Below are 18,133 nucleotides of genomic sequence, written 5' to 3'. Positions count from 1 at the left end.
GACACACGCAGTTGTCATTAACTCTAATCGTAATGGATCCGAGTGTGCGTATTGCTTAAATGCATGCACACACACAATTCCTCTTGTTCTCACTGGATGGTTCAGTGGCACTCAAATAAGTGGGGTCTGCCATCCATGACCACAGTTGTTTTCTCCTCCTCTACCATTCGCCATCTGCTCCGGAGCTGTATGTGAGAGAAACAACATGGCACCATGTGGCACAGTGTGGCAGAGCTCAGTACGGCACCGGGCAGCGCGGCACGATTTGCTTTGGTGAGGGTTATCTTGGTGAGCGTACAGCCTGGTACACAGTATGGTGGAAAGTTGCCCTCTACTACACATGCCTGCATGTGCTGGGCCACTGGCAAATTTCATAACCCCCACACACACACACACACGCGCTTGTCACAGGAAATTAAAAACTTGATGTAGTCGACATGCAAACTGCAGCAACCAGAGCACACATACACACACTATACACGGCTGACAGCAAGTGGAACAAGAATAACCAAGTCTTTCACTCTCACGCTACCAGCCCTCTATTGACTTGCACCAAAAAATCAACACCACTGTCGCCGTGAGAAACGTCTCCACCACACTCTTAAACTCTTCTAGGTCCGTTTAACAGAGATCACATTTCAGTTTAACTTCACTTTACATCTGGGCCCATGTTTGCGCACATGTTTTGGGCTATTCTCTATGAAATTATCATTGCATTTTCAGTGGCCATGCAAAACCCACAGAACACATGTACTGTATATACGCAGCGCAGAGATCAGGTTGGGTATGCCTGTCAGAAGGCCAGAACTGCTTCAGGCTACAGAGAAGTGTGCTTTCAATTATGTTCCGTAATCTCCATGGTTTGACTATGTGCTGCCTTTACTGTAGGTTACTACTATATTGTAACTATGTATTATGCCTTTTCTCACATCTAGTTCTTCACAATGGAGCTTGTCAGTTTTCGCAGTTTTATACACTGACTCACTGGCATGCTGATAGAATTACTAGGCTGAAGGCAGTGTATGTTACTGGTGTGATATACAGTTACTGTTAGCTGTGTGTGTGTGTGTGTGCATGTCTGTTTGAGTCACTCACTGATGCAGGGGGCCACAGGCGAGCGGCTCTGCTGGTAACCCTTGGCACAACGGTTGCAGGTGATGCCGGTGACGCCGTCCTTGCAGGGGCACTGGCCTGTGGTCTGGTTGCACGTCTTGCCTGCTGCGCCCACAGGGTGGCAGTCACAGGCTGAGGTGGGGGGTTAAGGGACAGGTGTGAAGGGGGGGAGGGAGGGTTGTTATATGAGAGGAAAGAGAGAAAATCCATTAAATGTTGATTCATTAAACTTGTTGCCAAAATGACACACACAAGATACCGGCTAACTCCTTGGATTTTACAGTGTCTCGGCAGGGCACTGGGTTAAATCTCGTAATCTTCTGTCTTTGCCAGCAGACAACAGATATGCATTTGGACTGAACGTTCAGCTCAGGACTCCCAGAGTGAGGCAGTGCTTTTCCTATCCGCCTCTGTGCTTGGGATTCCCTAATCACTGTAATGTTGAGAAACATGGCCTCCAAAAACTGTGTGTGTATCTTTTTGTGTGAAAAAGGAGAAGGAATTTGTGTAGAAAACAGCAGGTGATTGTATGTAATGCATCACTGTCAGGAGACTAAGAAATGCACACTGCGCCCTCCTCTCCACTCTGCTGTGTGTAGTCTGGTGCCTGCCTGGTGACACACGCTCAGCTGTTTCATCACTTCCAGAAAGTTCAGTCGATGCCCAGCAAATGCCAACAGCAACAAGCGTTGCTCCAGTCACCTCACTCTGACAGGACTTTTATGAGTTTTGCTGGTTGTAGGCAATATATTCGAGCCACCTTAAACAACATGAGGCTTTTGTTTTTTTGGGTTAAAGAGCTGTTAAATACAGTACAATAGCTGGCGTGTTGGTCCAAGCTTTACAAGATGTTAGTGGATCAGGAGGAGACGGGGAAGACAACATACTGGAGAATAAGAAGTTAAGGAGAGGATGGGAGTGAAAGAGGAGGAGAGTGAGAGACGCAGCGCTCCAGTATAGTCCAAACAGAGCCTCTGGTGTGTTCAACAGCATAAACAACAGTGAATCTAACCAAACTGTGGTCAGTCTGGCTCTGCTAAAAAAAACAGACATTTGTTCTTTAAGTAATAAACACATACTTAACATTTCACAGCAATCCAGTCAGACAAACATATCATTCACATATAAAAACAAATGTAAGACTTTAACATCTACTTGAACAGTATTCAGGGGTATGATTGATTCGTTTTGCTTCAGATTTTACATTCTCTGTCCATAATTTAAAAAGTACAGAAAAAAAATACTTTCCTATCTTATCTGCTGACACAATGCCAAAAATACAACAAACAGACTGAAAACGTAAGGTAAATATTCTGCCTTTTCCACCTGATTTTCATCATAATTCTTTGGAAAACAGGCGCAGGCTAGTGCAAAATTATTAAAGAAAACTTAGACTGACTTGACTGTAACGCGATAGCTGTAATTGTCCAAGCTTATCAAGAAAAGACAAGAAAGGCCAGAATTACACATTGGGGAAAAACCCTGTAACCCAACAGTTTGTTACAGGGCTTGCCAGAGAAAGGCAGCTGCTAACATGCCACGGTTTCTTTCCACCACTTGACGGAACTGTGAATGTGTTTATTTGCGCCGGACATTTTTTAGCTGCTACAACAGAATAGAGACTGAGGGCCCACCTGTTGACTGGGGAGAAGGGAGGGTTTAAACGGCTGAAACTGACCCAAGAGTGATCGTGTGTGCCTGGCAGTGGGGTGGGGTAGGGGATTAACTGCAGGCTCAGATCTTTAGAAACATGTTTGCCTTTTCCGGCAAGGCCAACCGGTCCACAGGTGTCAAAGTGGCCGCGCTGTGTTTGAAGCTGTACACAGAGACGTAAATCTGATGCTTCAATGTCCGTGCAAAATCCCCACCATTTAAGTCACGCAGGCTCGACGGGGGAAACTCAGGCTTTGATGGCAGTGAGTTTGTGACTAACCTAAAGAAAAAAAAATACAGCAGCATATGGCGGGGCATGGCGTAGCGCTGAGCTGGATGTCAGAGGTCAAGTCAGCAAGGGTCTCCGGACTGTCTCTCTGTCACTCTGTGCCAACCATATCTCACCTCCATACCTCTGCTCTCATTCATCAGCCAGAGCCAGAGCTCCTACCACCGATACCAGGTGCTGCATGGACCATTTGGGAATTTCTGGCATTCCTGGAGTTCTGCCCTTGTTAATGTTAATGAAACCCAGCTGATTAATGCACTAACACAATGGTATAGATCTAGATCTATAAAAGATAGAAAAATCAACCAATGCCAATGTCAGTATCTCTCATATTGCAAAGAATATATTTTGCAAACCTAAACTGATGATCGCTGAATTGTTCTGAGATCAACTGAAAAGTAAACAAGCTAGTCCTAAAATATTCCTACACTGATTTGATTTGAGATCCGTCCAATGTCAAGACACATGTGGTATAAACCCCCTGTTACTTGATCCGTCTGACACAAGTCTGGTGTTAGTCTGTCATGCCTGCCCAGACATGTGTCACAGCAGGGGGAACGAGGAGCCATTGTTTCCTGGCTGATCACCAAACAACACAGGCTATCAACTCATCAGTTGATCAGGTTGGCATGAACAAGACCGGCGTAACGTTAGACGTTCTCACTTCCCTTCTAAACAATCACAGGCTGTTAAGACGTCAGACTTTACTGCCAATGTCCACATTGTTCAGTAAACAACCAGCAACTGCTAGACCTGAATGGGCTATAAGGGGCAGGATGGTGACTGAGGGGAGCAGTGTCAATCTCTGCCCCCACCCCCCCACCCCGCTCCCCACCCCCCTCCAAGCTCTCCTCCTCTAACTGTTTTTCTGAAGTTTTATGTGCATGGGCTCGGGCCAGTTAAGAAGCAGTAAAAACGTCCTCAGATGTTGATGACTTTTCAAGCCTGCGCGACTGCAGACGTGACAGGCACCGCGCTGGGATTTGTAGTCCTTTGACAGGCGTTTGCTTAGTTTAACTGATTAGTGTTGCTCTGTGAATGTGTGTTTGTGCATATGTGCATAAGTACTTGCTAGGTACTGCTCTTTGTCTGCTGTTATTGGCAGTTGCCACATTTGGAGAAGGTGGTGTTATTTGCGCCCTTAAATTGGGAAAAGTTGAGTACCTGTAGTTATGTTCTGCTGGCTATTTAACCATGAAAATATAAAAATGTTAAAATATATGCATTTCACAAGGCAAAATGGATTGTTTTTCAAAAGATATTCACATTATTTTAGTTTTTGAAGTGATATTGATTTGTTGAAAGACTGATTAGCAGAAGCTGTCGATTGAACAGCTCCCACCTGCACATCTCAGCGGTACTGATTAAACTTTACTTTCTCAACAGGAGATACAGGTGCTATATTATTTACTTAATATGACGAATTAGATTGCATAACACTCTTTTCACCACTGTTTTCTGACAGCAAATATCTTCAAGCCCTGTGTCAGTCATTATGATATTTGAGACACAAGGCCAATGTGGTTTATATTGGCCGGCGTTGCTTCACATGTACCGTGGCCTCATTTTTAATGTCTTTTATCAATGTTCCTTGTGGTCAACGGACACCAGCTGTACGGCAAACGCTTGGATTCACATAAAAACCTTGAATTTTGAAGACCTCGTATATTGCAGCCAGGCCATGTGGTGATTGCCATGTTTCTTTCATTTTGCTTGCTGTTTTAATACTTGTGACACTGTAAAGGGCTTGTGGAGAGGCTGTTTCCTAAGCTTGTGAACAGGGAGAGCTGGAGTCCAGCAGAGGTCACTTTGAATGAATTGAGGGTTTTGGCGTCTAACAAGGAAGACCGGCTGTGTGTTTTGTGTACGTGGGAGGTAAGTGGTGGTGATGGAGGCGGGAGTGAGATGGTTGGGAGGTTAATACTCCTCCTCATACACTCCTCAGATTGTGTATAGACACCCAGTTACTGAGCAGGTCTGATTAGAAACAGACATGGCCTATTCGTCCTCTCAGAGCCTGCGCTGCCCCCAGCCCTCCCCACTCCTGTCTCCCCTTTACAAAACACCTGTATTTTATTGCTGTAACTCCATTTCAGACGTGACGCTCACCCCCTTCAGCCATACCGCACCTCTAACCCCTATCTTGCCCTAGACACATGGAGATAAAACATGGAGGTGAGCTGAAAATTAAAATCAGGGAAGCCACGGTAAGAGGAAAAGAGAAAGACTTAGGTTTTAAAAAGCCTGTGGTGACTCATGGTGATTGAAGTCAGAAGTTGGGGAAAGGGAGGAGATGGTGGTTATAAACAATCATGGGAGAGGGCGAAGATGGAGATGAAAAAAAGTAATCAAGGGCTAAGGCAAAGGAAAATGACAGCCCCTAGAAAGCTGCGGAATTGCTCTGATCAATCATGGAGCCAGCCGTTCAGTAGAGGCTTGGACGTTAACTTTAATTTCCGTTACGTCTGGGGCCTATGCGAGACAGGGTGATAAACTGTTTACCACCTGATCACTATGCTTTGATATGGACAAACTGCAGTGTCAGGGTGACTTGTGTGTGTGTGTGTGTGTGTGTGTGAGAGTGTCACTTAATGCCACGTATTGCAGGAAATGAAAGATGAGGGAACAATTCGCACAGAGGGACATGTCTCAGAACTGATCTCCTGTCAGGATTGAGGCAGATCTCTTTCTGTCAGTGTTTCGGTGCAGTAACAGGTCAAATGACTTAAGTTTCAAGGTATGTGACCAAGTCGCCGTTGCCATTTTTTGATGAATGGCTCCACATCTCAGCGCAACTAACGTGGGCAACTGCGGTATGATATCACGCCATTTCAAACCTTCTGGTGTTCCGTTACAGCTTGGGTCAGCTGCAGAAGGAAAACTGAGCGGAAGCCAGTGGGAGATACTGGCCACAAAATTTCAACCAAAAGATCCTCATGGCTATGAGCATTGGCAGCACTCACCATTGATGTTTTTTGGGGAAATTATCTGGAAGTGATCCCTTGTCTTCATCAGGATCAACAGGATAAAAAAAAAAACACTCCCTCTCTGCTATTGATTTGAATATTTTCCTGAGCAACAAGTACAGGAAACTGGTGTTATTTTTGCAAAACTTCCAGCATAATATCAGGCTGAAAAATATTCACTGCAAATGTGAAATAATAAAGGGGTAAAATACATTCTTCCATGAGAAATGCCTTGGTCAAGTGATAATATTACGTGGTGTGTGGTGGGGAAACATTTGGTCAGACGACCAGAAAAGCTTCGGGCATGGTATCAATTCATTTCTCTATGCTATGGTATGTACGGCAAGTCAGACATGCTGATATTCCTTTTTGAAAGTTACCATGACCGTGTATACTTCCAATCATAACTTGTTGTTCCTTTTTCACTTTCTCAGAAATGACATGATTTCACAAGTATTAGTGGGGTTAAAACATCTGAATCAGATTTTGTTTGAAAATGTTGTAAACACTTAAGGCAGCATATTGCCAAATGAAGTCAAACTGAGCTTCAAGTAATAATCTGTGACATTTTCATCCAAATAAATATTAATTTTGCTACTCTAGTACTGATTGATGAAACACAAAAGTTTATAAAAATGTTCTCATTAGCTGTTGTAAACAGAGTGGTCAGTATTTTTCACCACCACGGATGAATAGACAAAGAAATGAGCCCCACGGAGACTTTAAATTTAACTTCATTAACATAAAATCCAAGGAAAACAGATTAAGAGTCTCATGAATACCACTTCATGAGACTCTTAATCTATTAAACTAACAGCATAAAGCACTACTACACCTAACTATGTAACTTCTTGTTGGACTTGTACCTTTGCAGGCTCGTCGGTGAGTGATCGGTCTGGCCATGTCTCTGTAAAAGCCCTCCTTGCAGTAGTGGCAGTGGCGGCCTGCGGTGTTGTGCCGACAGTTCATGCAGACCCCTCCGCTCTTCCTCCCCGACAGCTTGTACAACTCCATGTTGAATCGACAGCGGCGGGCATGGAGGTTGCAGTTACATGCTGTGGAGGGAAAAGAAGTTAGGAAAAAGTTAACATTACCAGATGTGCGATTGCATCAGCAAAGATGAAGAGGATAAAATGTATAAAAATACATTATCTTCTCTGTATTTATCTGCTAGAGTCTAAATGTAAGCAAACCTACATGACATGAAGTATGCAGTGCAGTAGAACATATGCTTACTCCCAGGTACTGTATATCACAAGAGAGCTGGGAGAGATTTTCCAGTAAGGCGGTGTAATAGTGAGTGGTTTATAATCCACACTGCGGCTGTGTGCTTGGCTGCTATTCCAGAACTCATCAATCAAAAGTGATATTTGCAGAGCTCATTTTCTCCATTTCATAATTAATGAATTCAGCTTCTTTCAGCCCATTAGTTATTAATCACTAGAAAGAGACACATTAATTTCATGAATCACTGATGAATAAAGACGCCTAAGATCTATTAAAAAAGAGAATGATTCAGATAAAGGAATGGGCTCGAGCTAGCTGTCTTCTAAATAGGCAAGCCAGAATATATGGGACATGGGAAGTGAGGCTCTATCTCTAGACAGTCTCTCCCAGCTCCACTTCAAATCCTGCTGGTTCTTGGACGCCTCTTCGGCTGACGAGTCTTTCCATTGCTTCCTCCATACGAGACCGCATTCACAAGCTCTGACATTAGTGATAATCTCCATGTTCGCTCTCTACATGTGGGGCTTGCATTTGAGGAGTCTAATTAGAAACCTGCCCCTCTTATTTGTGTAGCAGAGTTTGATCCAGACACGCCAGTTAAATCAGAGTCAGACCTGGGACCTGTAGATTTGGCCGTGGCTTCAAAGACAACAGAGTTGCACAGCTTATTTCCAGTTCAAAGGTATCCACAGATAAATTAGAAAGCGTAAACAACAGCTGAGCTGTTTGACCAAAAATGTCAACAGTTATGGCATAGTAGGATTATTAGCAGATCACAACAGAAGGTGATATTAATTAACTTTAATCTGAGGGGAGCGGGTTAGAGAAAATAGATTTCACCGACAATAGATGTTTAGAGTAGAACAAGACACAACAATGGGGTCTAAGTAAAGACAGACTTGCTGAGGGACTGGGAGGTTTAATGTGTGTGGTTTTGTGTGCTGTACAGAAAAAATGATTTGTATTATATTAATAAGACAGATATTGTAACTACATTTTGCACATGTTTTCATTCAGATTCAGTCTCATCCATGTGCTCAATGTTTACTCTGTAACATTTCACATTACTTACATTACTGTGTAGTCTGCAGTAATTCAATGAATTTGTGTTTTACTTTGCTACATATATTATTCACACAAGAATGCAATAGTACTCAGATCTTTGGAATATTTGTTATCTTTGTACTCATAGAAGAAAAGGATAAGAACAATTAAGGGTACTCTGAAGTTTTTGACCACTAGTAGCGCTACGGAGCAATTTTTTTACAAGTTGGTACCTGTTCAGGGCAGTAATGCCAAAAAAAAGGCAAATGAGAAGAAGACTGCTAGCAAGTCAAGAAGGATGTAAACAATATAGGGTTTAAATACAGTCCTTGCAAATCTTTTATGAAGAAGGAAATTCAGTGCTGTCATTTCTCTGCTACAGCCAAGGTCAGTCCTGCACTTATGTGAAGCTCAATGATCTGTGTAACGTTAAATATGGGATTTTTGCAATTGATCAAAAAAAAAAAAAAAAAAAAAAAAAAAAAAAAAAGACTATTGATTGCACTCTGATGGCTCATTCACAAGATGAGAATCACTTGAATACAAATGTCAGGTAATAAAGAGAGCAGTGAATGATATGCACCGCCATCCACGCTGAAAAGGAAGCCTGGCACCAGGTTGGAAAAGAGGCCCGCTTTTCCCTTGTTGCAGACCCTGGAAAAAAAAAAAGGGGGGAGCACATTCCCAGACTGTTTCCCAATTCCATCTGGTTATTATGTCGCCCAATTTGTACAGAATTCTGCTGTTAATGAAATACTGTTTCATGTGCAGATCAATATTGAGGCAGCACTGTATGTGTGGAGATGCTGCTGGATTTCTTGGATGTTTTCCCATGGATTGGTGACCCCAAGATGAGGATCGACCTTTGACCCTATAGAACTGTCCAGAGGAAATATGTAGGCAGTGTAAAGATGGCATGGCAATGTGGGATACAGAAAGCTTGCAAATTGAGAGAGTTCAAAGCTTTTTATCTTTAGTGTGGTCTTAGTGGTAGTAATATGGTTTATCCCTGCTTTAACTAAAAAAACTGCATGCATCAAATTGGTGACATATTGAGTAGGTAATTGGTTCGTTCTCTGTGCATGTGTGTTTCTGTGTCTACTGTGTGTGTGTGTGTGTGCATGAGAATAGCCAAACAGCCTGTCCAACTTCTTCTAAGGGGAATGTGACAAAAAACACACCCGCTCTGGTGAGTGGCCGGGGCTGCTGGGGGAGAATGAGGTGGGGGGGGGACTGTGATTATGATCAAGCGTCTCAAACACACACACAGCTGTGAGCACTTGTGTCCATTAACACCTTGTAGCAGAACATGAAAGCGATGGATCACATTTTCTCCAAAGCTGAAGTACCGACGGCCCTCTTATGGCATCTTCTCGATTTACTGCTGTGCAACAAGATCAGCCAACAAAGTCTGAAGTAAGAGAGGATATGTTCAAGTGTGGAGAATGTAAAGAAAGCTCCAGAATTTAACCTTTAAATGATTTAACATGTGTAGCAGTAATGGCCAGGAATGGCTTTAACAACAGCCAGACTTTTCGTGACAGACAGAGAATGAGAGAATTGGTTTTTGGCAGAAATAGTAGTTAATATCTGACAAAAAAAGAGAAAAACTTGAATGAATATGGCTGCAGGACAGTGGAGAGTGGGAGAAACAATAAAAACGTGTAAGCTAATGAAAGTGACTAAGAGAAAGGTGTTCATATGTGTACCTGTGTGTGCTTTCTGTGGTGTACACACTGCGTGCAGTTAACTTCAGCTCGGAGCTGCAGCTGCCCAAGGATCCTGGAATGTTTATGGGTTTGTTTTGAAGTGCTTGTGCACACACACACTGACACCCCAATTCCCCCCCCAACCTGCCACCCCTGCATCCCCCCCCCCATCCAAATTAGGCTCAGCGGGGATAACTGAACACTGTTGAAGGCCATTTTTCAATTCATTAACACATCAAAGCCTCACTGGTGCGCCACAAAAACACTCACTAATTCTTATCTGTTGAAGGAAAAACAGACATTTGCGCACAGAGAGAAGTTCTGTGGGTGGTGGAAAGTCAGATCCTCAAGTGAACGCTGGTTTTTATTTGTTAGTATCCAATTCAAGGATGCGTAAATGTGGTTCCTTATGTTGTCGTGGAAATGAGACAACAAACAAAAGCTACAGGCTCAGCAAACTGAAGGATGCTCATACAGAAAATAAAAGAGGAGACGGAGGGAACGGAGGAAGAAACATGCCACTAGGAAAATATTAGAGAAGAAAATAGTTGCACAACTTTGTCATCAAATTGACCAGCATCAAATGCAAATTTCGGTGGAATAACTGCTTTGGTAAATGTTTGGTTGTTATCTGATATCTTCTTCTACATAGTCTGCACACATCTGCTCAGGTTGTGATCTAGATGGTGCTTACTCCTTTAAATACAGGGAATATTTCAGGTAACGTACATTGACTGAAGAACCCCACACTGTTCTACTTTAGCTCTCATAACAGGTACCTCGACAAGTAAATGTGCTCTGAACAAGCTCACAGACTGGTCTGTCAAGCGTGCTATGACAAATTGCCCCGTAAAGACTGCGCTTGACAAATAAAATGCAAGTGTGTTTGCGGAGTGCACTGCCTCTCTGTTCTCCTCCATATGTCAGGGATAAATCTAACCTCATTTTTCCTTCAGCTCGACCAAAGCCAAGCCGGTAAGCACAGCCAATTGATTTTGGATGCCTGTGCAAAACCCAAATCCCATGGCTAAAATTGGTCCTTGAAAATTGGAGGGCCGCTCTCCCACCACCACCTTTCCCCTCTTGGCCCAGGCTGTGGTCCAGACCTGCTGCAGCCCCCCTTGGGTGCCCTCTCTGCCTGGCCAAACAGGCTCTGCTATATGGGTTCCTGCCATCTTGTGTGTGTGTGTGTGGGTGTGTGTGTGTCTGTGTGTGTGTTTGGGCTGAGTTCCGCCTGGCTGCTCCAGCCACCTGCTCAGGGCACCAGGGGGAACACCCGGTTAATTAGCTCCTCATTAGAGCCAAGGCAGTGTACAGTGGGGACAAACACACATATATATACACACACACACACAGTTATGCACCCACACACACCAGAGACGACTGCCTTAAGAAGTAGTAACCACTTTAAAAACTTCAAGGATCAAGTGACAAAGGATACAAAAAAAGTCAAACAGAAGTGAGACTTAAACAGATGTAAACACTGCTGGGTCTGTATACTCTAATGAGCTGTGGACAACAAGCTGAGACAAAGATTTAAGAACTCTGAGCTGAGAACTAACAGGAAACTACAGCTCCTGTTGCCCTGCTGTGTGCATTACATGACCAATGCTACAATGTACTGTATACATCCCAGGAGCTTCTACCTCTTTGTAAGAAACCACTTTAGCCCCACTTGCTCTTTCTTTCTCTTCCAGACAGACAGACATATCTTTCACTTTTAGCTTTGACACCATGTCTCAGCCCTCCCCTCCCCTCCACTGGTTTCTGTGGTTAGCCTCACGCCGTGGGCTTAAGAGCAGGCTCTTGGGAGCCCTTTTGAACTGAAAGTCCCCTTAATTCCCCTCCCACCCCTTCCCTAAGCCTCCTTCTCTCTCCCTCCCTATTCCCTCTTACTTTCATGAGACCCCATCTCAAATACTCTCACTGGTTGCCTCTCCCTCTTCGTGCTTGTCTCTTTCCCCTGTCCTCTCTCTTGTCCATCCTTTCCTCCATCTCCCCTTTCTCTCTCTGGATGGCATCAGGCAGGGGAAGATTTTAACGAGATTAGGCTGGAGGGTTGCCAGGCTGGGGGGCCTGGTGTCAGTGGAGAGTTGAGTCCTTAGCTCTGTTCCCTCTCTCTGGTCCACTTCACTTCCCCACATCTAAACATTGTTATCTCTGTCCCGCCTTTGCCTTCAGTCTCTGTCTGTCTCGATTACTGTTTTTTTTCCACAGACAATTTGAGCACAAGGGCAGAGCCAGACGATTGTTGTGCAATCAAATTATCATGGCGAATGGGTTATAAACTGAGGCACAAAAAAAAAAAAGATTTACTTTTGCCATGACACTTGGCATACACAACCATGAGGTCCACCGTAGGGGATGCAAGTGATGCCTGCACTGGTTTAGAAATAGAAAGTGACAGATGGAACATACTGTGTAGATTCACCACTGTGGCCAGAGATGACAGTAAAAATCATGAATAGATATCAAATGTTTTGTTGTTTTATGATTAGGTTGTGATGCAGAATTGTATATGAATGCAAAAGAGTCTTGGTTTAATGATGGTTGATCCAGAATTGAGAAGTAAAATTTCAAATGTTATGCTGAGGAACAAAATAAGATGTGAAGATGGGGGTGGCTGGAAAACAGTGACAGAAATCCACTTCAGCCGTTTAAAGAGGACATGTTATGGACATTTCAAAGTCTATATTTTTATTTTGGGGCTCTACTAGAATATCTTTGCATGATTTACAGTTATAGTACAGCCCCTCAGTTCAGCCTCTGTCTGAAACAGGCCGTTTTAGCTCCTGTCTCTTTAAGCCCCTGCTCCTGAGGAGCCTACTCTGTTCTGATTGGCCAGCCGTTGGAAGCTGCCCCTCAGCAGACATCCGCAGGCTACATCAACAAACCATGCAACAAACTATAGTAGTAATATTTCACTACTTTTTCTCAGTCTTTACTCAAAATGTCAACTTCTCAAATACATCCGTACATATTCAAGCCAGAATCCAATCTGAAATATGAGAGTAGACGATGCAAACAACACATGGAAAAATCTTAGCAACAACCTTAGCGACCAAGGCTACTATGGACGGCCATTTATGGGTATGCACGATGATCTGACGTCAACTCATCAGCAAGATACTTTTGGAACTTTGACCATGTTAAGCATAGATATCTGATACCATATCAGTATATAAATAACAGAAAACCTGAAAAAGCATAATATGTCCCATTTAAAAACCAAATATTTAAATTTGAAATGAGATCAAGGCTTAATTTTCAATCCTCAGGAGAAAATTTGCTCCCAGTCATTTTATTTGGACTCATTCTGCCATTGAAGACTGATCAGAATCATTCCTTCATTTGTACATAATCTCTATAATAGTGCTCAACTTTACAGTTAAGATTAGGAAATTGGGTTGGGTGCTCCCTGTGGAGCTGCTCCATAAGGAGATGATAATGGAGAGAAGGACAGACTGCTCCACATTTGTACATTTGTTTATACTACACACACAAGACCTGTCTATTCACACACAGTAACAGACAGCATCCATACGCACAAATTTTATACAGCAACGTGTGAGCAAGCAAAGTGACAACAAGAGATCTGACAGGCAGACAAAACCACAGCTTCACCAATTCAAAAGGAGAAGCTAGTAGCGCGATAGTCAAGCACTCATCATCAACATACAGACATATATTTTCTTTTAACAGCCCCTGAATCTTGATGAAACCAACAATACCGGCTAGCGGCCAAAAACCACATAGTTTCTCAGGCAATAGAGCCCAGAGGCCTGCAACAACATTTAAAAGAGCAAACTGAATTCAATGACAGAAGAAAAGGGCTGATATCAGCAAAAAGAGAGAAATATGAAATAAAAGAGGAGGTAGCACACAGAAAAACTTCCCGGCAGTGAATTAATCATTGACAAGAGTCAGTTACACAAGGGTAGAGAGGAAGAGAGCGCCGGCAGTGACGGGCACCTCAGGAGGTGATTGCTACCATCTGTGGGGGAGAGTTGATGGGGGCCTGGGAGAGCAGGGTGGGCACACTGCTGCTCCACCAGTTTGCTTTGGCACCAGGATGAAGCACTATATCGCACTACATGTGGCTCACACACATGCACAAATGCAAGGGGATGCATATGCACATGCACACACTTGGCCTCAGGCAGCGGCAAAGCCTTTCCCAGGGATCCAGCATTTTAACCCAGCTGACATTAACGCTGTAATTTGACACTTTGCTGTCCTTAACGTTGTTTCACCATGTTCCCCGCTTGCCAAAGAGCCTTTATGGGTGGCTTCGAAGAATGAGAAATGCATCAATCCTTTGCGGGTTGGCCATGGACCAACGCTGCAATCCTGGCAAACGGAATAAAAGCAAAGAACAAATCTACAGTGCAAACTGATCAAACTGACCAAACCCTGTCTGCCAGATAGGGGAAGTTACTCTTGGCTTAGGTCTTTAAAACACACAAACACCAACAAAACAAAACGCACACACCTCCTGTTTGTTGGCCTCGGTGCGCCGTAGCCCCTGCGTCTCACGCTAACCAGCCCAGAGGCATCATTTCATAGGGCTGGTGATTTTAGAAACAACATTCCTCTGCTGTGTAATTATTCCAAAGCACAGGAGGTTTCTCTAAATCCACTTTCTTTCACTCAGCAACCCCCCTTCAACACACACACACACACCTAAACACATCTCCTGCTCATTTGAGTGTCGTGTTGTAAGTAATTGAAGTGTCGGGTCCCTGTTAGCCTCCAGCAACAGGCAGCGGAGGTGGGAGGGTTGGGAGGGTCTTTAAGTCAATTAGCGAAAGTAGGAACATGGTACATACATGCAGTAATATCAAGGCAGTTCTGGCTTTTTTCAGTCTTACCTGTTCATATTTGGCAACTCACTGAGCTTCATATCATGTTGCCCTCTAGGGACAGACAGCATAATTTCAACTGACCATGATGGACATTTCAGGTTGCCGAGTATGGCTGGTTATGGAATCCCAAAACAATCTGAGGAGGTTAACTTTGTTCTGCTCAGGACCAAACCTAACTGTGTTGCAACAACAAAAGCACACAGATCCAGCTCCTCTGCAGCATGATACGAATGAGAAACTATAAAAATGTGAAGTTGTTCATGTTATCCAAATCATGCAGTCTCACAAATTGTGCAGTGGTTTCATGTATGGAATGAGGTCATTTCTCAATCACGAGGCCGAAAAAGTGTCTTGATGAATCTGCTCTACAAGTGGAACATGGGCCTGACCTCTGCTTGCCCTTACTAGGAGATGTGGAGCGAAAAAATGCTGTGAAAGGATGGAGGCCTATTTTGAAATTCTAATCAGCATCAAATAACCATCTGCCCCTTGTCAGAGAGGGAAATGGAGAGAGAGAGAAAAATGAACTTTGTGCTTCTGTGGTCTTCAGAGTTTCCACAGCTCTGTACAGATCTGAGAGCTTATTCTGAGTCCTGTTCCTGAGCATGTGTTCCTGGCCGGGCTCTTTCTCTCACACATACACACACCTCTGCTGGATCACACTGCTCTCGCTAAGAAACCCATCTGTCAATGTCCCCCTAATTCCAGCTAATAGTTTCCAAAAAACAGAGGCTGAGCCCACCAAAAACCACAAACCCCCACAAAAGATTTGAACGGGTTGCGACAAGACTTGCAAATTTAAAATCTGTCTCGTTCTTTCGCTGTAAAATTCATATTTTTGCAACCACCGTTTCATTAGTGCGGCAGATGTGATCTAATGACACCTATTATATAACAGGTAATAACTTCTTTTGAGGTAAAAACTAATCTGAGGGGGATTTCCTTCAAGTGATGACATGGACTAATATATAATGTGTGTCTCAAGTGAATAGTTATTTAGTTGATTGATTTAATTTCAAAGGAAACTCCCCTTGTCATGCAAAAACAGAATACCATATCACTCATTCCCCACTGGACTCAATATGTCAAATTTACTATTGAAAATATTCAACACCACACCCAAACGCTGCACCAGAACAGGAACACCCAGCTCTGCTACCAACCGCAGCTCACCTGCAATCTTAAGAAATCAGCCCAAATGGCCATTCAAGCAGCCTTCACATGACCTCTGTACTTAATGCTATGAATGCATACCGGTGTGCCTGGTGCATCACTGGGAGCAGACCTGGCTTGGCAAGTCCATTAGCGATGGATGGTGTCTGGCCCTGAGCTCGTAGCGTCCCCGAGCAGCACTCTGGACTTCCCGCAGTCCAAATGAGGTAGAGGAAGGACTGGAGAATAGAACAGCTTGGTGCCGCGGCCAAACAGGGCCAAAATGGCTGCAGAAACAGCCAAGATTATAGCGCTACTACAGCACCATAAATTATCATCTACTCAGGATGTCACATTGTCGTTGACTCCACAAGAGGCCTCTTCATCTTATACAGTGACTTTGGCAGACTCTATTGTAGCATGATATACCGTCTCACATTTTAAAGTCAACATACAGTATTTACATTATGGCATCGACCATGCTAGCAGAAAAGCCAATACTCAATCATGACAGTAACCAAATAGATCTCATCCATCTGTTTCCTCATTCTGTCCTGTGGCTCAAACTCCGGGCAGATAAATCACAGCTTTTTCCATCATGTCTCCCTCAATACAAACAGACACGCTCCTTTACGAGGCTGCCCTCTCTGACTACTAGAGCGGGGATTTGTAAACCAATGTCTTCAGGCAGGATTCATAGTGAGGGAGGCGGCAGATGGGCGTGTGTGTGCATGGCTTGTGTCTAGAGACAGTGTGTGAGCTTGCCAAGAGCGCAGACAGTAATCTTGGTGCGGTGCATGTCAAACATTTAGCAAGACCCATGAACAATCAAACCAGCTTGTAAGAGACAGTGTTCTTGTTTTGCAGGGGAAAAGGCTTAAAACTCCTAAAAGTGAGAGCAAATTCTTTTAAATCATCTGAACATTAGTGTTTAAAGTGGTGAAATCTGTCTACCAGACACATAATTTCTTAGGGACTGACAGACTCAGAGGCGGGGTGTGAAACAACTGTTGATTTGGCTCTACATCTGCCTACTCTGAATTCCTCATTATCCACAAACCATCTCCCCGTCAACTTAACCTTGTCACCACCCCACAAAGGATCATGACCTCAGCCCAGCCCCCTCAGACACTCCCTCAAACCCAAACACCCCCAGGGCCTGGTAAAGGCTCTGGTGACACCTAAGGGACTCTTCGGTTCTGTAACTTGTCAGTCTTTACACACTTGCACGGTCTTAATACTTACACTTTGCTGCCACAGTGGTGTGCCTCAGGGCTCACACTGCAGCCCACTGCCATTTGTGCACCGTCTCAGAGAGGAAAGCAAGCAAAGAAATCAACATGGGGTGTGTGCATTTTAACATTTTAAGAATGGGCTTTAATATACACTGGAGAGGCTTTTTAAAGGCTCTGCTGCTACTTTGCGGATATTTTGGAACCAGTTCTACCGGAATAAGCTGTAAAGAGGCTTTTGGAACTTGAAATTGGTGACATCTGGGACTGACTTATTGGCGTGTCCGGATGTGTGATCAGGTATAGCGTGCAACATGCAATAGGCTTTAACTGCCCTGTATCAACACTGGGATTATGTCATCAGAGTTGGCCAGCACAGCCGGGCTTTTTAGTCCAGAAATCGTGGATGGAAGTGACATATCAATCCCACAGAGAAGAGATCTACGGGAAGCGGGTGTAACATTTCGGAAACAGCTACGGGACATTTGAAGGAGAGTGTGTGCAAAAGTACGAGGGAGAAAACACTGAGGGATTTACAGGATATTGTTGTAGAAGGGGATAGGTGCATGTGTGGGTGAGTATGTGCCTGTATCTGTGAATTGAGTAAGTGAGGGTGTCAAAGATAGATCTGAGAAACCAAAGTAAGGTAGTGCTGGAATGAGAGGTACAGAGTGAAGGAAGACTGGGTTTGTTGGCCAGTCTTATGCTAAAATGGCCTTGTTCCTCTGGCTCTGTCACTGTCTGTCCCCCTTAAACAGATCTGGCACTGTTCAATGCTAAATATGATCTCAGGCCAGCTCACTGGGCAATTACAACATGTTAGAAAAATATAGACTGTTTTTCAATGTTCTGCTCCTGTTTTTTTCCTCTCTGGCTGTAATTT

The 18,133-nt window shown here is 43.8% G+C and overlaps 1 protein-coding gene across 1 annotated transcript in view; it reads right to left on the bottom strand.

Moving 5' to 3' along the window:
* ntn2 (netrin 2) overlaps positions 1-18,133 on the bottom strand; it is a 46,476-nt gene that overhangs the window by 11,402 nt on the left and 16,941 nt on the right. The window contains exons 3-4 of the mRNA XM_042396720.1: positions 6,888-7,076; positions 1,096-1,245 (exon numbers count right to left, since the gene is read on the bottom strand). Coding sequence (XP_042252654.1) covers positions 1,096-1,245; positions 6,888-7,076 — 339 coding nt within the window. The remainder of the gene's footprint in view (positions 1-1,095; positions 1,246-6,887; positions 7,077-18,133) is intronic.

The sequence above is a fragment of the Thunnus maccoyii genome, chromosome 20 (assembly GCF_910596095.1).
Source record: "Thunnus maccoyii chromosome 20, fThuMac1.1, whole genome shotgun sequence".
Lineage (NCBI taxonomy): Eukaryota > Metazoa > Chordata > Actinopteri > Scombriformes > Scombridae > Thunnus > Thunnus maccoyii.
This window is presented reverse-complemented; position numbering and strand designations above follow the sequence as displayed.